Source organism: Gorilla gorilla, chromosome 3, assembly GCF_029281585.2.
Source record: "Gorilla gorilla gorilla isolate KB3781 chromosome 3, NHGRI_mGorGor1-v2.1_pri, whole genome shotgun sequence".
NCBI classification, from domain to species: Eukaryota; Metazoa; Chordata; class Mammalia; order Primates; family Hominidae; genus Gorilla; species Gorilla gorilla.
Window position 1 is genome coordinate 70,311,864 of NC_073227.2, and position 21,955 is coordinate 70,333,818.

Below are 21,955 nucleotides of genomic sequence, written 5' to 3' on the forward strand. Positions count from 1 at the left end.
GAACAAAGGATTTGAATAAGCATGTCTCCAAAGAAGATACACAAATCGTCAATAAACAAATGAAAAGATGCTCAACATCACTAACCATTAAGGAAATGCAAATCAGAACCACGAGATACCGCTCTATTCCCATTATGACGGCTCTTATAAAATAAAAAGTAAAAAAATTACAAGTGTTGGCAAGGATATGGAGCAACTGGAACCCTCGTGCATTGCTGGTAGAAATGTAAAATGGTGTAGCACCTATGGAAAAACCACATGGCTATTCCTCAAAAAATTAAACATAGAATTATCATATGATCCAGTAATTCCACTTCTGGGTATATACCCAAAAGAATTGAAAGCAAGCACCTGAACAGATATATTTGTATACTCATGTTCATAGCAGCATTATTCACAACAGCCAAAAGGTAGAAACAAATCAAATGTCCATTGACAGAGGAATGGCTAAACAAAAATGTGGTACATACATACAATGACATGTTATTCAGCCTTAAAAAAGGATGAAATTCTGACACATGCTACACAATATGGATGAACCTTGAGGTAAAGTAAACCTTAAGGCTAAGTGAAATCAGTCACAAAAGGACAAACATTGTGTGATTCCACTATATAAGGTATCTAGAGTAATCAAATTCATAGAGACAGAAAGCAGAATGACAAATAATGGTGATAGTTACACAACATTGTGAATGTACTAATGCCACAGAACTGTCTACTTAAAAATAGTTAAAATGGGAAATTTGATGTATGTATCTTTTACTACAAAAAAAAGTAATGGGCTTCTATGCAAATTATGAGAATGACAGAAATTTACCACTGAACTTGATTTTATCAATGTTTACGACCTCAGGTCAATAAAGTATCTTTGAGGCCGGGTGCGGTGGCTCATGCCTGTAATCCCAGCATTTTGGGAGGCTGAGGTGGGTGGATCACTCAAGGTCAGGAGTTCGAGAGCAGCCTGGCCAACATGGTGAAACCCCATCTCTACTAAAACTACAAAAAATTGGCCAGGTGTGGTGGCACACGCCTATAATCCCAGCTACTCAGGAGGCTGAGACAGAAGAATCGCTTGAACCCAGGAGGTGGGTGCAGTGAGCAAAGATCGTGCCATTGCACTCCAGCCTGGGCAACAGAGTGGGACTTCATCTCAAAAAAAATTAAGTATCTTTGAATGTTTTCTGTTTCACTAAATAACATCTTTACAAAACAAATAAATATATTACCTCTTGAATTTCTTTTTCTAATAGCTCCACTCTTTCTCGAAGATGTCTCCTCTCAGTGTCAATAGAAAGAAGTTCCAGTCGAACTGAGCTGCTTTCTCCCTCAGCTTGATGGGCTTTGACCTCCCAGTCTTCAGCACGGTTATGAAGCATCTGAAATCTGTCTAACAAATCTTGATTTTCTTTTTCCTGGTTTAATCATAATAAAATTGTTTCTAAATTAGTAATTGTCACTTACTGCAACACCTATGTCATAAACACATACACATACGCAGCATTCTGTTCTAATTTAGGAAGCATTAGATATCTGTGCAGGTACCACACTAAAATCTATGGGAAAAATAGAAAAAGGCAGTAGACAAGATCTCTACTTCAAAATGTTTAATATCTAATTGTAGAGGCACATGAAAAAGTTAAAAAAAAAAAAACCTCAGTCTTAAATCCAACCTAACTAATATTTTTCACCTTGGCAGCCATTAAGCTCTCCCATCGTGACACCTCTGTTATGTATTTATGAACTCTGCTCTTCATTTCTTCTTTTTCTTGCACTGCTGCTTCCAATTCCAATGAGATTTCCTACAAATCAGAAAATTAAAGACAATCTAAAATGAACACAACACCAAATAAATTTTATTTATATTCAAATAATTCCTTTGGAATTGGAGAATAAGATAGAGTAGGGCAAAAGGAAAACTGTTCCTAAGTGTTATTTTCACATATTTTTCCTGGCTGATCTTGTCTTTTTAAAATTTTTCAGACAGAGTCTCATTCTGTAGCCCAGACTGGAGTGCAATGGCGTGATCACAGCTCACTGCAGCCTCGACCTTCTGGGCTCAAGCAATCCTTCCACTTCAGCCCTCCGAGTAGCTGAGACCACACGCACATGTCACCATACCAGCTAATTTATTTTTTAATTTTCTGAGATGAGGTCTCACTATGATGTCCAGCCTGGTCTCAAACTCCTGGGCTCAAGCAATCCTCCCACTTTGGTCTCCGAAAGTGCTAGGATTATAGGCGTGAGCTACCATGCCTGGTCTGATACTGACTTTTTAACCAAACTTTATCACACATTTCCCATAATAGTCCTGATCATGTATCTGGCATTTACACTAAAGGCTAGCTATGGTCAGGGGTTGACATTAAAAAACATTCATATTTCATCAATATGCTTTATGCTGAATAATACGGAAAATAATTTTTTAAAAACATAAGATATTTAAAACAGTAAAATCACTGGTTTTCTCAGTACAATCTTTTAAGAAACCAGCACGAACAGAACTAACACCTTTCAGTACTTGCCATTCTAAAACATTCATTTATCTACAGGTGTATTTTGGAGCCGACAGAAGCTTGCACAAATAATGAAAACCTATCCTGAGTCTTTAAAACACAGAAACTTTGCTGTGGGAGTGATGCTGATGTCCTCACCCAGTAGGGTGACAATGATTTCTGACATACAGAATTTCATGCTCCCACCTTTAGGTTTCCTTGCAACAAAGACCAAAATGGTGAGAAGACCAGTTGCACCTATTAGACACCCTGTGATATATAGCAGCATTCTAAGCTATGTTTTGTTTTGTTTTTTGACAGAGTCTCACGCTGTTGCCCATTTTTTTTTTTTTTTAGATGGAGTCTCACTCTGTTGCCCAGGCTGGAGTGCAGTGGCACGATCTCGGCTCACTGCAACCTCCGCCTCCAGGTTCAGGTGATTCTCCTGCCTCAGCCTTCCGAGCAGCTGGGATTACAGGCATGTGCCACCAGGCCTGACTAATTTTTGTATTTTTAGTAGAGATGGGGGTTTCACAATGTTGGCCAGGCTGGTCTCGAACTCCTGACCTCAAGTGATCCACCCACCTCAGCCTCTGAAAGTGCTAAGATTACAGGTGTGAGCCACTGCGCCCGGCCTAAGCTACATTTTTTAATACCCTGATAAACACTATTGTCCTTAATGAATTATTTATGTCGCTTATTTTTATATCATTAGATTTTAGAAAAAATATTTAGAGCTTTAATATTTAGCAAACAATGGAAAGTATAAAACTATCAAAATTTATGCCTTGTGTTCATACTTGGTTTTCTCTTGCCATTGTAGCCAGGTCATCTTGCAGTCTTCTGTTTTCCTTAAAAGCGATTTCTCTAGATCTTCCTACTTCATCGAGTTCTTTGTGAGCTGCATCAAGCTGGCGCCGGAGGCTGTTTATCTCACGATCTTGATTAACCAATGTTTCTTTCAGCTGGCTGTTAAATGAGTGATGTGAAACTAATAAAGAAAACTTTTAAAAACTGTAGTTCATTTAAAAGAAAACTTATAGTCTAAGTATACTTAGAATACAAATATACTGTGATTATAAGAAATTATAACTGCTGCATTAAGAGACCTATTAATTAGGTAGAACAGGTATTTTAGAGCTCTACCAATAATTACATGCAAATGAAGTAAAAAAAAAGTTATTCCAACAGTCAAGTAAACACAGAAAACTTTCAAGTGTTAAAAGTTGAATAGCTTGGGGGCTGGGTGCAGTGGCTCACGCCTGTAATCCCAGAACTTTGGGAGGCCGAGGCGGGCAGATCATGAGGTCAGGAGATAGAGACCATCCTGGCTAACACGGTGAAACCCCGTCTCTACTAAAAATACAAAAAAAAAAAAAAATAGCCGGGTGTGGTGGCGGGCGCCTGTAGTCCAGCTACTCGGGAGGCTGAGGCAGGAAAATGGCGTGAACCCGGGAGGCAGAGCTTGCAATGAGCCGAGATCGCCCCACTGCACTCCAGCCTGGGCAACAGAGCGAGACTCCGTCTCAACAACAACAAAAAAAGTTGAATAGCTTGAGCCCAGGAGTTCGAGACCAGCCTGGGCAATATAGGGAGACGTCGTTTCTACAAAAAAATTTTTTAAAATTAGCTGAGCGTGGTGGCACACGCCTGCAGTCTCAGCTACTCAGAAGGCTGAGGTGGGAGGATCACCTGAGCCTGGGGAGGGTGAGGTTGCCGTGAGCAGAGATCTCGCCACCGCACTCCAGCCTGTGCGACAGAGTGAGACCTTGTCTCAAAAACAAACAAACAAAAAGTAAAGCATAGATTCAATTGGCAAATATTTATTAAATGTTTATAATCCCCACTATTATATAAAATGTTAAGGGTATGTAAAATAAATATAATAAGTGACTTTTTTCTTGAAGTGGCTTACAATCTGCCTAGAGAGACTATACATAAAATGTAAAATTTTGTGACAGTGCTCAAGATAGGTTTAGATGGAGAATAAATTCGAGATTGGCTACTAAAGTAATTTTAGGTTTTAATGATTAGGCTCCAAGTGGCATAATTATAGTAAAAATAAGGAACAAATAGGTATATAGGAGAATAGTTAATAAGATATAAGTGTTTAGATGTGGATGACAGAAAAGGAGAGGTTAAAGAAGATAACATTTTCAAGCTGGAGACTGAGAAAATGATGCTACCATTGACAAAAATGGGGAAATTGAAAGGGAAATTCTTCTATTGCTGCAATGCTACTGAATAGATAAAGCTGTATTCACTGAAAATCTCCTAAAAAGCTGGATGTAATTTCACTAATGACTTACTTCACAGATGATTCACACTCTGAGATCATTATCTTCATTTGAGCAACAGCTTTTTCCTATAGAAATTACAAAAACGTGTAAGATTTTAAACCAAAATGTCTTTAGCTAAATTTATGTAACTTGTGATATTCATATAGTTCAAATACGCAGCTCAATTATATAAAGTATGCCTAAAACAAAGCTCCAAGTAAACATATCTCCATGTCCCAATCATACTTCACATACTGGCATGTTTTGACCAACCCTTGAATAGTTTTCTTGAGTTTGCTTTAATGAGATCTGATAAAATCACATTCTAGAAATAGATAAAATCACATTTTGAAGATTAACATTATTTGAAAAAAATGACATTTAAACATTAGAAAATATGGCCCTAGGTCTTAGAAACTTCTACATGGCCAATAATAACTGCATATTTGGGAAACTTCTGGGTCTAAAATGGTGGTGTAGTCACAAGCTGACTTCAATCCTCACAAAGAAAACCAAAAATAAATATACAATGCTAACATTATCATCAGCACTATCCCAGGACTCAAATACGAGGACGAGTCAGTTCCTGGGCCACAGAGACATAAAAAACCTCTGAGCAGATGGTGACAGAATCGAATTTTTACACCTGTGATGCCCCTTCTCTCAATCTGCCTGGCACCAAGTACCTGGAAAATCTCCCCTAACTCATGGTTTCTACACCGGAAAAAGTGAGATTGAGGTGGACAATCAGCTTTTCTACTATCTTGGGTAATTTGGCAGGAGACCTGTTCCATGCCTCAACACACAGGAAACATCATGGATACCTGAAGGGAGACCTGTCCCTGAGGATACCCAGAGACAAAGTGGGGAGGTAGGACTACCTCCTCATCCCTGGAAACTCTTCTCTATTACTCAGCCAAAGACACCCAATCAGAGTGGTAGTTCAGTAACACCATGCTGTAGGAGGTACATTCCACAGGTCTCCTGGGCACAAACCCTTAGCTAGCCCTTCCACACTGCTGGGACATCCCCTTTGGGACCTCCCCCATCCCAGATGGGCAGAGGTCTGAGCATTCACTAAAGCCAAGGCAAACTTGGGCTTTAGCCACCATCTAGTGACAAAAAGGAGGCAGTGACCTAGGAAAAAAAGTATAATGAAATTCAATAAAGTTTGAAGAATCTCTAAGCAAATGTAACCAATGAAAACCAAAACAAGCCAGGCTGGGTGTGGTGGTTCAGGCCCGTAATCCCAGCACTTTGGGAGGCTGAGGCAGGTGGATCACCTGAGATCAGGAGTTCGAGACCAGCCTGGCCAACATGGTGAAATGCCATCTCTACTAAAAATACAAAAATTAGCCAGGTGTGGTGTTGCGTGCCTGTAATTCCAGCTACTCGGGAGGCTGAGGCAGGAGAATAGCTTGAACTCAGGAGACGGAGGTTGCAGTGAGTTGAGATGATGCCACTGCACTCCAGTCTAGGTGACAGAGCAAGACTCTGTCTCAAAAAACAAAAACAAAAACAACAACAAAAAACAAGCCAGACAGAGAAGACTGGAGTAAACAACTAATCCTTCAAAGACACAGACATACATCCGCAAGAAACAACAGCAAACAGGGGACCATGAACTCTCCAAATGGACAAAGCAAGGAACCAGTGATTGATCCTGACAAGACAGTGACACCTGAGCTCTCTGGCCAAGAATTCAAAATTGAGGTATCAAGGAAATTCAGTGATCTCCAAGATAACACAGAAAATTCAGAAATTTATCAGAAAAAAATTTTTAATATATTTTTTTGAGACAGGGTCTCATTCTGTCACCCAGGCTGGAGTGCAGTGGTGTAATCACGGCTCACTGCAGACTCAACCACCTAGGACTCAACGGACCCTCCTGCCTCAGCCTCCTATGTAGTTGGAACCACAGGTGCACATCACCACACTTGGCTCATATCAGAGAAATTTAACAAAGAGGTTGAAATAATAAAAAATGTCAAACAAATCTTAGAATTGAGAAATACATTTCCTGAGCTGAAAAATTCATTGGAGGATCTCAACAGGAGAATGGATCAAGCAAAGGCAAGAATCAGTGAGCTTGAAGACAAGCTACTTGAAATTACGCAGTCAAAAGAGAACAACAACAACAACAAAAGAATAAAAAGGAACAAAAATTGCCTACAAGATATAGAAAAATACAAAACCTAAGGATTACTGGTGTTCAAGAGGGAGTTGAGCAAGATGAAGGGGTAGAAAGCTTACTCAAAGAAATAATAACAGAACACTTTCCAAAACTTGAGAAAGATAAATTTCCTGGTGTACGAAGGTCAGAGAACAACAAAGAGATACAACCCCAAAAAGACTGCCCCAAGGCATATAATAAACTCTCCAAGGTCAAGGACAAAGATAGGATCCTAAAAGCAAGAAGAGAAAAGCAAATAACATATAAAGGAACTGCAATTCATCTAGAAACAGTCTTCTCAAAAGAAACCATACAGGCCAAGAGGAAGTAGACTATCATTTTCAAAGTACTAAAAGAAAAAAACTGCCATACAAGAATATGTTATCCAGCAAAAGTGCCCTTCAAATAAGAAGAAGATATAAAGTCCTTCCCAGATAAACAAAAGCTAAGAGAATTCACCACGAACAGGCATATCTTAAAAGAAATGCTAAGGGAGTTTTTCAATTTGAAAGAAAAAAACTAATGTGCAAAAAGAAAACATTTGAAGGTATAAAACCCACTGGTAAAATTAAATACAGAGACAAACCCAGAATACTCTGATACTGTAGTTGTGGTATACAATCCACTTATAGTTCTACTATGAAACCTAAAAATCTAATCTATCAAAAACAATAATAGCTACAGCAACCTGTTAAGAGATAGGCAATATACAAATCTGTAAATTAAGACAACCACAAGTCAAAATGCGAGGGAGATAAAGTGTAGAATTTTTTTTTAGTTATGTCTTTGTAGGTTTTTTGTTTTGTTTGTTTGTTGTTTGTTTTTTAGAGACTGGGTCTTGTTCTGTCACCCAGACTTGAAGTGTAATGGTATGATCATAGCTCATTACAGCCTTAAACTCCTGGGCTCAAGTGATCCTCCTGCCTCAGGCTCCTGAATATCTGGGACTACAGGTACCACCATGCTGAGCTAATTTTTTTATTTTTGTAGAGATGGGGTCTCACTATATTAAACTTGTGGCCTCAAGCAATCCTCTCATCTTTGTCTCCCAAAGTGTTGGGATTACAGGTGTGAGCCAACATGCCTGGTCTTCTTTGTTTTTATTGTGTGTGTGTAATCTAAGGTAAGTTGTCAGTTCTTTAAAATAACTTAGAAAGATATGTTTTGTAAGCTTCATGGTAACCACAGTGTAAAAAGCTATAAAAAGCAATTAATTAAAACATACTACCAGAGAAAATCACTTAACCATGAAGGATGACAATAAAAAGGGAAGAAAGAGAAGAGTTATAAAACAACTAGAAAAGAAGCAAAAAAAAAAAAAAGGTAGCATTAAGTCCTTACATATCAATTACAACACTGAACTAACTCCATTCTCCAATTAAAAGACTGAGTGTCTGAATGGTTAAAAATAAGACCCAACTATATACTGCCTACAGGAAATCCACTTCACCTATAAAGACACAAATAAGACTGAAAGTGAATGGATGGAAAAAGATATTCCATGCAAGCAAAAAACAGAAAGAGTAGCTTTACTTATATCAGATAAAGTAGCCTACAAGTCAAAGACTATAAAGAGACAAGAAAGGTCACTATATAGAATTATAAAGGGGTCAATACAGAAAGAGAGTATAATAATTATACATATTTATGCACCCAACACCAGGTTCCCAGGTATATAAAGCAAACATTAATAGATCTAAAAAGAGAGACAGACTGCAATACGATAATGGTAGGGGACTTCACCACCCCACTATCAGTAATGGACAGATCATGTTGACATAAAATCAACAAAGAAACATTGGAGTTAATCTATACACTAGACAAATATGCCCAACTGACATTTACAGAACATTTCACCCAACTGCTGCAGAATAAATTCCTTTTATCAGCACATGGAACGTTCTACAGAATAGACCATAGTTCATGCCACAAAACAAGTTTCAACACATTCAAGAAAGTAGAAAGCATATCAAGTATCTTTTCTGAATAAAACAGAATAAAACTAGAAATCAATAAGAGAAACGCTGGAAACTACACAAACACATGGAAATTAAACAACAGTTGCTCTCGAATGACCAATGGGTCAATGAAGAAATTAAAAAGGCAATTTAAAAAATTCTTGAAACAAATGAAAAGGGAAATATAATGTACCAAAATCTGTGAAATACAGCAAAAACAGTGCTAAGAGGGAAGTTTATAGCAATAAATGTCTGTATCAAAAAAGTTGAGGCTGAGCATGGTGGCTCATGCCTGTAATCCCAGCACTTGGGGAGGCTGAGCCAGAGGACTGCCTGAGACTAGGAGTTGGAGACCAGCCTGGGAAACATGGTAAGACACCGTCTCTACAAAAAAATTAAAAATTAGCTAGGCATTGGTAGTACACGTCTGTAGTGCCAGCTAATTGGGAGGCTGAGGTAGGAGGATTGCTTGTGCCTGAAAGGTCAAGGCTGCAATGAGCCATGATCTTGCTACTGCACTTCAGCCTGGGCAATAGAGTGAGACTCTGTCTCAAAAACAAAAAAAACAAAACAAAAAAAGATTTCAAATAAACAACCTAGTGATGACATACCTCAACTAGAAAGACTTAGAATAAACAAACTAGTGATGATGTACCTCAACCAGAAACTAGAAAGGAACTAGAAAAGCAAGAACAAACCAAACCCCAAGTTAGTAGAAGGCCAGAAAGAATAAAGATCAGAGCAAAAATAAATGGAATTGAGATGAAAATATAAAAGATCAGCCAGGCACAGTGGCTCACACCTCTAATCCCAGCACTTTGGAAGGCCGAGGCGGGCGGATCACTAGGTCAGGAGATCGAGACCATCCTGGCTAACATGGTGAAACCCCGTCTCTACTAAAAATACAAAAAGAAATTAGCCAGGTGTGGTGGTGGGCGCCTACAGTCCCAGCTACTCGGGAGGCTGAGGCAGGAGAATGGCGTGAACCTGGGAGGCGGCGTGAACCCGGGAGGCAGAGCTTGCAGTGAGCCAAGATCGTGCCACTGCACTCCACCCTGGGCGACAAAGCGAGACTCCGTCTCAAAAAAAAAGAAAATACAAAGGATCAATGAAATGAAAAGTTGGTTTTTAAAAAAGATAAACAAAAATCAACAAACCTTTAAGGTTGACTAATAAAAAAGGAGAGAAGACCCAATAAATAAAATCAGAAACAAAAAAGGGGACATAACTGTGACCACAGAAAATACAAGGAATCATGAAAGACAATTACAATCACAGGTCAACAAATTGGAAAACCTAGAAGAAATGGAGAAATTCCTGGACACTTACAAGCTACCAAGTTTGAACCATGAAGAAACAGAAAACTTCAACAAACCAATAGCATGTAATAAGATAGAAGCTGTAATAAAAAGTCTTCCACAAAAGAAAAGTCCAGGACCTAATGGCTTCACTGCTGAACTCTACTGAACATCTAAAGAACTAATACCAATTCCTGCTCAAACTCTTCAAGGAAATTGAAAAGGGTGGAATACTTTCAAATTCATTCTACAAGGCCTGCATTATCTTGATACCAAAACCAGACAAAAACACAACAAAAAAAGAAAACTACAGGCCAATATCATTGATGCAAATATATGCAAAAATCCTCAACAAAATACTAGCAAACTAAATTCAACAATATTTTTTAAATAAATTACAAAGATCATTCACCATGATCAAGTGGGATTCATCCCAAGGATGCAAGGATGGTTCAACATGCACAATCAATAAACATGATACATTAACAGAAGCAAGAAGAGAAACCATATAAATCATTTCAATAGATGCTGAAAAAGCATTCAATAAGTTGCAACATCCTGTTTTTGTAAAAACCCTCAACAAAGGGTACAGAAAGAAAATACCTCAAAATAACAAAGGCCTAACCCTAGGGCCAACATAATATTGAACGGGGAAAACTTGAAAGCCTCTCCTCTAAGATCTGGAACAAGCCAAGGATGCCCACTTTCACACTTTTATTTAACATAATCCTGGAAGTCCTGGCCAGAACAATTAGTCAAGAGAAAGAAAAAAAGAGCATCCAAATTGAAAAGAAGAAGTCAAATTAGCCTTATATGCAGACCACATGATCTTGTATTTAGAAAAACCTTAAGACTCCACTAAAAAACTGTTGGAACTGATAAGCAAATTCAGTAAGTTGCACAATACAAAATCAAGATTACAAAAATCAACAGCATTTTTATACTCCACCAGCAATCTGAAAAATAAATCAACAAAACAATTCCATTTACAATAGCTGCAAAGAATAGAAAATACCCAGGGATCAATTTAACCAAATATATGAAAGATCTACACAAGGAAAACTACAAAACACTGATGAAAGAAATAGAAGAGGCCATAAAAAAATGGAAGGATATTCCATACTCATGGATTGAAGGAATTAATGTTGTTAAAATGATAATAATACCCAAAGCAATTTACAGATTCAATGTAATCCCTATTAGAACACGATCAACATTTCTCACAGATATAGAAAAAAAAAAAATCCTCAAATAAATTGGAATCACTAAAGACCCCAAATAGCCAAAGCAATCCTGAGCAAAAAAACAAATCTGGAGATCGCACTAACTGACTTCAAAATATACCATACAGCTATCCAATCAGCATGGTATTGGTGTAAAAACAAGACACACAGACCAACAGAACATAATAGGGGACCCAGATATAAATCCACACATTTAAAGCCAACTCATTTTCAACAAGATGCCAAGAACATACAATGGGGACAGGGCAGTCTTTTCAATAAATGGTGCTGGGAAAACTGGATAACCACATACAGAATAATGAAACTGGCCCTCTGTCTCTTACCATATACAAAACTGAAATCAAAGTGGATTAAAGACTCAAATCTATGACCTGAAACTATGGAACTACTAGAAGAAAATGTTGGGGAAATGCTCTAGGACATTGGTGTGGACAAATATTGTTTGTGTAAGACTTTAAAAGCACAGGCAACAAAAGTAGAAAGAGACAAATGGGATTACATTAAGCCAAAAAGCTTCTGCACAGCAATGGAAACTATTAACAAAGTGAAGAGACAACCTACAGAATGGGAGAAAATATCTGCAAACTATCCATCTGACAAGGGATTAATAACCAGAACATACAAAGAGCCCAAACAACTCAATAGCAAAAAAACTCCAAATAATCCAATTTTAAAATGGGCAAAGATTTTCATAGACAGTTCTCAAAAGAAAATATACAGATGGCCAAAAAGCATGTGAAAAAATGCTCAACATGACTAATTATCAGAGAAATGCAAAGTAAAACCACAATGAGATATCGTCTCACCCCAGTTAGAATGCTTTTTATCAAAAAGATGGGGAATAACAGATGCTGGCAAGGATATGGAGAAACAGGAACTCTTGTACACTGTTGGTGGGAATGTAAATTAGTACAGCCACTATGGAAAACAGTGTATGAAGGTTCCTCAAAAAACTAAAACTATAACTACCATATGATCCCGCAATTCCACTATTGAGTAAATATCTGAAAGAGAGGAAATCAATATATCAAAGAAATATCTGCCCCCGGTATATATACACAGGAAATATTATTCAGCCATGAAAATGAATGAAATGCTGTCATTTGCAGCAACATGGATGGACCTGGAGGTCATGATGTTAAGTGAAACATGTCAAGCACAGACAGACAAATATCATTTGTTCTCACCCATACGTGGGTGCTAAAAAGTGGATCTCATGAAGACAGAGAGTAGACTGGTAGTTACCAGAGACCAGTAAAAGGATGAGGGAGGAGGCGTGAAGAGAGGTTGATTAATGGGCACAAATATACACTTAGAAGAAATAAGACCTGGTGTTCGAGAGATATCAATAGGGTGACTCCAGTTAACACTAATCCAGCGCACATTTCAAAACAGCTAAAAGAGAGTAATTTACACATTCCTAGCATAAAGAAAAAAATAAAGTGATAAATATCCCAATTACCCTGACTTGATTATATGAATGTCTCAAATTACCATGTGTAACCCAAAAATATGTACATCTCATATGTACCAATAAAAGTACATAAACTTTTTATTTATTTATTTATTTAGAGGCAGGGTGTTGCTCTGTCACCCAGGCTGAAGTGCAGTGGCATGATCTCAGCTCAGTGCAATCTCTGCCCCTGGGCTCAAGTGATCCTCCCACCTCAGCTTCCTGAGCAACTGGGACCACAGGTGCACACCACCACACCTAGCTAATTTTTTGTATTTTTGGTAGAGCTGGAGTCTCACCACGTGGCCCAGGCTTGTCTTGAACTCCTGAGCTCAAGCAATCCTCCCACCTCAGCCTCCCAAAGTGCTGGGATTGCAGGTGTGAGCCACCACATCCTGCCAAAAGTAAATAAACCTTTTAAAAAAGAAATGAATAAGTGAAAATACAATAATCTTTTCTGGCTAGGAGTAGTGGCTCATGCCTGTAATTCCAATTGCTGAGGTGGGGGGATTCCTTGAGCCCAAGAGATAGGGGTTGCAGTGAGCTGTGATCATGCCACTGCACTCCAGCCTGAGTGACAGAGTGAGACCCCATCTCAAAAACAAAAACAAAAAAAACTGTTCTGTTTGGATGCTGGAAAATTACAGTAAACGATCACATACTTTATTAGCTAGGTTTTCTTGCAAATTTGCAATCTTTTCTGTCTTCTCATCTACAGTCTCCTGGAGAAAGTCTTTTTCTTTATCAATAACACCAATGGTCTTTTTCATTACATGAGCCTCCTCATCCTGTGAAGTCATCTTAAGGTTTAGTTCATCTACAAATGAAAAGAAATGTTTGTTAGACAAAGTACATTAGGATTAGCAGAAACAAAATTTTAAAACATTTACCTATCTTTTCCTCCAGTATTTTAATTTGTGCTTGGGCTGATTCAAGTTCACCTCTTTTTATGGAAAGTCGGTGCTGATGGTCATCAATTGACCGCTGTAGCTGCTCATTTACTATCCTGAAGAATCAATGGACAAAAACAAATGGTATTCTTTATCTCTCATAGAAATACGTTTAAAAAATGAGATTTCTTAAAAATATTTTGATGTCTTATTTTTAAAGTTTGCTATTTTTTATTTTAAAGCTCCTCCAGTATAATCTATGGCATTATATATTATTATTTCTTGCTGTCCACTATTCTTCTCCAAAATGGTTCCATCTTCCTAAAAATAATATAGTATAAAAATCAAATTAATTGTGTGCTCTTTTCTAGAAGCTTCTTGGTAGTTTTAAAGCTCTTCTTAGTTTCCTAATGTTAACCCCCTCTCCTTTAAATCTTTTTCCAATAGTGGAGGCAAAGGAAAAATCCTGTTCTTACAGTATGACCTGGCATTTCAAAGCACTATCCATAAATCCTAACCATCTCAACCAGTGAGCTCTTTTTTTTTGTTTGTTTGAGGCAAGGTCTCCCTCTGACACACAGGCTGGAGTGCAGTGGTGAGATCTCAGCTCACTGCAACCTCCGCCTCCTGGGCTCAGGTGATCCTCCCACCTCAGCATCCCTAGAGGCTGGGACTACAGACATGGACCACCATATCTGTCTAATTTTTCTATTTTTAGTACAGACGGGGTTTTACCATGTTGCCCAGGCTGGTCTCAAACTCCTGAGCTCAAGCAATCCATCTGCCTCGGTCTCCCAAAGTGCTGGGATTACAGGTGTGAGCCACCATTCCGAGCCCTGACCTGTGAACTTTTAATATTGCTTCTTATTCTGACTTTTTGGCCGGGTAGTCAAATGGAGTGACAGAAAGCAGGGAAAGTAGGCATTTCCTGCAGATTGAAGACTTGGTTTAGGGAGCAAAAGAAAGGATGTACAGCGGCCTACATGGTTAACGACAAAGATGATTTCAGAGAAATCTGTTACTGATCAGTAGGATTATTTGTCAGAAATAACGTTCCTGGAAGGTTTAACAGTAAAAATTTGCTTTCATGTCATGCAGAGTCTTCAGAACACTTTTAGCCCTGACCTGAGACTTCACAATCCTGCCTTGCTGAAAAGACATGGCTCTCACCTCAGAGTATTTATTAGGAATTTCCATGGATTCCTTTTAGGTTTCCTTTTGAGGAATAAGACATGGAAAAAGATGCTGAGGGTAGCTTAGCTTAGAATCGCCTAAAGGGAAGGAGGTTTGAATTCCAAAACCACGAATAAGAAGGGACATCTTTATAGGAATGAAGAAGTTTTACTGGCAGTATTGAGGTATTCTGAAAGACAAAATACATGACCCTGACTGTTCTAATAGCAAGTGAATGATGATCAAGAGGTAGGGAGGAGAGTCAAGTTGGGACTGATTTATTTAGACTCGCAAAACTAAACAAAACCAAGTTAGAAAGACATTAGGTTCAAGCAATGTTACTTCCTAAAATTATGTGTGAGGTTCAGGTTCAGGTGACTGCACCGTATTCACACTATTCCTAAAAGCTAGAACTGCTGTTCCATGAGATATAACAACAGAGAGTGATACTTTGTACATATTAGCTCATTTATTCCTAGAACAGTACCATAATTAGGACGGTTCCATAATTAGAACTGTTATCCCAACTGAACACAAACAACAAAAATAACTTGTCCAAGGTCACAAAGAAAGTAAGGGCAAAGAAAATATGCAAATTAAGGCTAGTCTAACATTATAACAATGTTCTTCTACTACATCATAATGCCTTCTTTGCAGAATATAGGAAGGCCAACCTCCTCTACGTGAAAGAGAAAATGCCTGCCAGGAAGCTATACGGAGTCCTTTCAAAAACAGAATGGCCCGCAGAAACCCTAATGAAGGACACTGAGCAGCTGGCAGTGCTTGAAATTCCAGGTAGAAATGTAAAGACTGCTTTATATCTAACTTCATAAAGCAGGGTGACGTCCTAATGAAAGTGGGGTTGACAAAGGCAGGATCACATCTTTATTGATATATATACATATAAAGGAAGCCCTTAGGTGGGCCCTAAAAGTAGCTTTGTCTTTTTATATTCTAGGGTAGAAAGAGAAGAAAACAGAGACTAAATACCAGACCTTCAACGTAACTTTTCTGACCAAAGTTTTGCTAAGATAAAGGTCCTCTCAACGAAACAGTTGAGGTGTAAAAGTCATAGGAAAGAATAGTTGAGTGACTGCCATTATTAGTTGTTCATAATGGTGTTTGGAAAGGAAATTTTGAGAATCAAGTTAGGAAAAATGAACCAGTTTCTTAGCTTCGAAAATGCTATAAACGTAGCAAAGGGAAGTAACAACTTCTCATCAGAGAGTGAAGCAATAAAAATGAACTTAAGTTCTGGCTCTCCACTTAGCAGATGTGACTGGGTAGAGGTCCATCTCTTTGAGATTCAAATTCCTCAGTTATATTGTATTACATGGAGCTACACATGATCTCATTTACGGGACAAAGGTAATTATTTCCATCATGATGCAGTAAATTTTAAACAAAGACAGCATCTTAAAGGATCCTCTGTTCATAAGAAGTGTTCAAGTTCTAAAATGGAGCTAAAGCACCATCTAAGAAAGGAAAGATGGGTTTGGAATTTTAATGGCCTATTAGAAAAAAAAAAAAAAAAAAAGACAGAGACTGATGTGGTATCCCTGTTTTTATTTTAGATTTCTCCCAGGAGTCTATGGTTATAGCCTACCACTAAGAAAGATGAATAAGTATCATCTCTTGATCAGCCAGAGAGGGAAAAGAAATTAGGACTGGATTTTCTTTTAGATTTCTGGATGGGGATGATGGTTGTAACTGGTGGCCCTAGATCCCTTGACCCTTTCAATTCTAGATCCACAAACTCAGCCATCCTCACTCAGGGCTCTGGTTCCTCTTCCTGTCCTGGTAGAAAAAAAAATGTTAGGAATGCCCAGAAGACAGTTCTTAAGCATCCAGATAACTTATGAGTCTTCTTTCGCTTATCTAAAATGGTCCTCTCTTGAGCCCAGGAGCTCAAGAACAGCCTGGGCAACATTGTGAGACCCTGTCTCCACAAAAATTTTTAAAAATTAGCTGAGTGTAGTGGTGCATGCCTATAGTCCCAGCTACTCAGGAGGCTGAGGTGGGAGGACTGCTTGAGCCAGGAGGTCAAGGTTTCAATGAACCATGATTGTGCCACTGCACTCCAGCCTGACAGAGTGAGACCCTGTCTAAAAAATAAGTAAAATAAAATAAAATAGTTATCAATTACCTTAACAAATAAATACTTCTCATGGGAGACTAGTTACATTTGGTTTTCTGAATACACCTAAAGAAATCCTAGTAAAACAACTAATATATATGGGATAGACTTTATGGGTCATTTCCAGGAAAATCTGCTACAGCATCTATTTGATCCTAGATAAGAGTATACCCTCTGGTTTTGAACATACACAGATAAAGACTAAGGTGAACTGAGGACAGTCTGACAGTATTTTCAGCTGCAGGATTCTCATTGTTTAGAGCCTCATAGCTGGCAGTTGTGAGGCTTAAGGATGTTTACTAGGTGGTTGACTGAGAAAACTGAGTTGTCTAACTGGGCTAGAAACAATTTTTCCTTGAGCAGGGGTTGACAAACTACAGCCGGATGCCAATTTCTGTAAGGTCTGAGAGGTGTAAATCGTTTTTACATGTTTAAACGGTTTTTATATGTTTAAATGACTAAAAAAAAATTTCAACAGAAAAATTATTAGTGACATATGAAAATTATATGAAATCAAAATTTCAGTGTCCATACCACACTACTTCATTTTATATATTGCCTAGGGCTACTTTCAAGCTACAAGGGCAGTGTTAAGCAGGTGTGACATAAACTATATAGCCGGCACAGTCTAACAGGGTGTCCAAGCGAGATAATACAGTCACAGGTTCTTAGGTTCTGTTTCTGGTTGGGCCAGTAAAGTCTCTTCCTCATCCCTCTGTTTCACTTATTACTAGAGACAGACTAAAAACCACGGCTTCAGGCTGCTGAAAGCCTAAAACAAAACAAAACAGACAACAACAAAATACGGTGGGTTGGATAAGCTTAGTCTAAAATATTGACTCTTGTCTATTTACAAAAAAAAACAAAGACTGTTGACCTCAGCTCTAAAGACTGGCTAGCATGCTCCGGGGGACTAACCTTCCTGGGTAGACAAAAGTTCCTTTACAGCATTCTGTAGCTTTGATCTGGGGTATAAAATGCCAGATCTCATTAAATGCTGTAATTAAAGGGAGATGACAGTAATTTAACTTTTAAAACATGGTTAAAAGTGAGATTTTATATTATGTGCTCTGACAATAGACAAAGAAACTAGACAAAAGATTCTCTATTTGGACAATTAAACTATGCTTAGGTCAGGCGTGTGGCTCACACCTGTAATCCCAGCACTTTGGGAGGCCCAGGCAGATGGATCACATGAGGTCAGGTGTTTGAGACCAGCCTGGCCAACATGGTGAAACCCCTTCTCTACTAAAAATACAAAAGTTATCCGGGCATGGTGGCAGGCGCCTGTAATCCCAGCTACTCGGGAGGCTGAGGCAGGAGAATTGCTTGAACCTGGGAGGTAGAGGTTGCAGTGAGCCAAGATCGTGCCACTGAGCTCCAGCCTGGGCAACAGAGCAAGACTCCGTCTCAAAAAAAAAAAAAAAAAGATTATGCTTGATATAGAAAAGCCTGTTTGTTGGTAATAAAATGTGGTGGAAAAAGCCTGAAGCAGGAAGGGAAAAAGAAGATGGGTACCTCAGGGGGATGGAAAGGAACATATGCCTTATCTATCTGAGACAGTCTCACTCTGTCACCCAGGCTGGAGTACAGTGGCATGAGCACAGCTCACTGTAGCCTTGAACTCCTAGGCTCAAGCAATCCTCCTGCCTCAGCCTCTCGGGTAGCTAGGGATATAGGCACATGCTCCCATGCCTGGCTGACTTTTGTATTTTTTGCAGAGATAAGGTTTCACCACATTGCCCAGGCTGCTCTTGAATTCCTGGGCTCAAGTAATCCTCTCACCTTGGCCTCCCAAAGTGTTGAAATTATAGGCATAAGCCACCATGCCTGGCCCTGACTCTCAGCTTCTTAAATGTCTTCATGTCAAGGAAAAGAGAACATGATGTGATCAAAGGGGTAGCAAGAGCTCTATTAATCATACTGAAAGTGGCAAAAAGTTTAGATAATGTAGTTTTACTTCCCAAGAGTGCTGGGTATCATGGTTTGTATTTGGTTTTGCTTTAGACTTGGATTCAATGGTTTCAACTCATGGTTCTACCAATACTTACTGATATGGAGCATATGATTGATACACTTTCCTAAGAGACAAGATAAGTCATATTTTTCTGTTAGAGCAAAACAAAGTTATGAAATAATGCCATATCCCCAGGTTATACAAGGTAACCTGGTAGAAAGGTAGACAAAAATTCTCACAATGGCCCAGTGACTGAATTACTCCTAGGTGAGGGAAGAGGCTGATTGAGCTCATAAGAGAAAAGGATATTAGTAGTAGTACAAGAAATAAAACTCCAAAGGAGCTATAGGCTAGGTCATCCAAGAAACAGCACTGAGAGCTCTGCTTTCTAAGACTGGAAAAAGCCTCCTGTGAGGAAAAGAGGTGTTTCAGCCATAATCTCAAGGAAAAACAAAATGGATTACATGCTAGATCCAGTCAGCTGGACACGAAAGTGACAAGTGAAATTCTGGATGACAAGAATATGTCATGTTATCTGTACTTTAGAGCTGAATCCAGACATGAGCCAGAGGAGATACCAGTCCATTCAGCTCTCCTCTTACAGAAAAAAGCAAAGAAAAAAGCAGTATCTACTTTAGTTCTTCCTGAGGTCTAACCTATCAAAACTATCGTCAGAGAAGCAAAAGAACAAAACTGGAGATGCTCTTTATGAGTCGCTAATATAGTATTCCTTAATTAACTAGACACACCCAGTTCTTGGTCTTATTTCATTAAGTCATTAGACAATCAGAGAACCCTTATGAACTACAGTCTCAGACTTTTCTTTTCCTAATTCCTTTGATTCTCGTATTTGCTCTGTTTACTATATACTTTTGTGATTCCTAGTTTTTTGTATATTGGAACTATGTCTTTTTTCTCATCATTTACTTTTGTTCTTTGGAGTTCTGGGTGACTTTCATCAGTTTGTTTTTTCTATTTCACCAACTCAGTTTTCTGCAATATCCAATGCCATTCACTAACTTTTCAGTTTTAATTTGTTAAATCTTTTTTTTAAAGTGTCATTACTATAATCCTTTCTGATCTCAAGTTGTCACTGTTTCATGACTAAATGTTTCACAGATGTAATGTCTTGCTGACATTTGAAAATCTTTTCCTGATTCTGACTGCAAATGTAATTTAGAGAGAGGTGTTTCCTCAGATTCTTCAGAGTGGTCCCCTTATTCCGACCTTCAGTATCTTGTTACTTATTGCAGCTACTCTGACCAGAAAAAAAGCTTTGTTTGCCTTTTGTTTCCTTGAGTCTTCTGTATTCTAAATTAATTAATGACTAACCAACAACCCAATATGCTAAGGTAAATGTTCTACTTATCGTATTTCTCAGCCCCATATTAGTCATCTAAACCTTTTGATTTTATGTAAAAAGTGTTTCTTAAATTTGGTCTCTGTTCTCTAAGTTTATTACCACTGCTTCAGTCCAGATCCTCGGTCTCCTTTTTTTGCCATCAATCTCTAAGACTTGAAATCCATGTTCCATATTTCCACCAAAGTTAGCTTCCTAAAAGGAACACTATTCATATGTCTTACCTCCCTACTTAAAAACTTCTGTTTCTAAGTGAGAAAGGGTTAAAAATTGGACATAAATTCTTTGACTTTACGTTTCACTGAAAGAGGCAAGAAAGAGAAAGAAAATGGCATAGGTAGTAAACAATTCTGTAATTTTCAGTATCTTACACTATGAAATACAAATGATCTGAAGTATTTAAGAGGATTTCAAAAGGAAGAAGGTTGAAAAACTTTGCCTGCAATCATATTAATCTGTGAAATTTCTTTTAAAAAACACAGATACCCAAAACCTATCCCAGTAGATTCTCAGTGAATTAGAACCTCCCAAAATCAGCCCCTTAAATTCATACTTTTCAAAAGCTCCCAGGTGAGTCTGCTGCAAAGCCAACTTCTAAAACTACTGCACAAAGGCCCAGTCCAAAATGCCATGGTTATAAACTTTACATAACCACAAACACATTCCCAGAAACGAAATTAGAAAATTTTGAATAAACTTACCTAAGTGAGTTCACCTCTGTTTTCTGATGAGATGAGTCACCAGCCACATGGCTAAATTTTTGAGCTTGGACTTTTAATTTGTTCTCTAACGACTCTATTGTTTCTTTCATTATTAACACTTTAGACTTTAATTCATATTTTTCGCTTTCAAGCTATAATTTAAATTAAAAAACAGTAGGTATATATCTTAATACGTTAATGATATTTTTCTTAGGCACTCTTTAATAATATTTCCAGAAGAAAACTAAGAAAATACATTTATTTTTAAAAAAACTTTAGAAGTCATGTGTACAGTTTAGGTTCTAGGAGTCAGAATGGGTGTTAAATTTCTTTCTCCTCACTACCATTAAAGATACAAACAAAATATAAAAAGCACGAAGAGAAAAGAATATATCTATAACAGCAATGAAACAGGAAGGAAACCACTGGCAGAGTGAAAATTTTGGGGAATTTCTAAAACACAATAAGTAAATAGGACTGAATTGAGGGGAAAACAACACAGCACAAAACACTGTAACCCAAACACAAAGTGGGCAAGATCTATGTGAAGAAACAGTATAATTTTCCTGAAGAGCACAGAACATAACCTGACGTAATGTAAAGGCACACAATGTTTCTTGATGGGAGCACAATATTGTAAATACACTAAAATTTCCTCAAATAATAGTAAATTCAATGGGATTCCAATACAATTCTAACACAAGCTTTTTAAAAATGGGGATGGCTTAGATTTGATTCTAAATTCATTTACAAAAAAAAAAAGAGAAAAAACAGGAAAAATTTTTGGAAAAAATACAAGTATACTTGCTTTATGAGATATCAAAACAAACTATAAAGTTA

General features: G+C 38.0%; 1 protein-coding gene across 3 annotated transcripts in view; it reads right to left on the reverse strand.

Moving 5' to 3' along the window:
• Positions 1-21,955, reverse strand: part of CEP135 (centrosomal protein 135) — an 83,920-nt gene that overhangs the window by 19,922 nt on the left and 42,043 nt on the right. For all 3 annotated transcript variants that reach the window (XM_055385050.2, XM_019026093.4, XM_063705279.1), the window contains 7 exons: positions 21,116-21,267; positions 13,788-13,903; positions 13,560-13,714; positions 4,802-4,857; positions 3,293-3,461; positions 1,689-1,799; positions 1,227-1,412 (listed from right to left, as the gene is read on the reverse strand). In XM_055385050.2, coding sequence (XP_055241025.1) covers positions 1,227-1,412; positions 1,689-1,799; positions 3,293-3,461; positions 4,802-4,857; positions 13,560-13,714; positions 13,788-13,903; positions 21,116-21,267 — 945 coding nt within the window. The remainder of the gene's footprint in view (positions 1-1,226; positions 1,413-1,688; positions 1,800-3,292; positions 3,462-4,801; positions 4,858-13,559; positions 13,715-13,787; positions 13,904-21,115; positions 21,268-21,955) is intronic.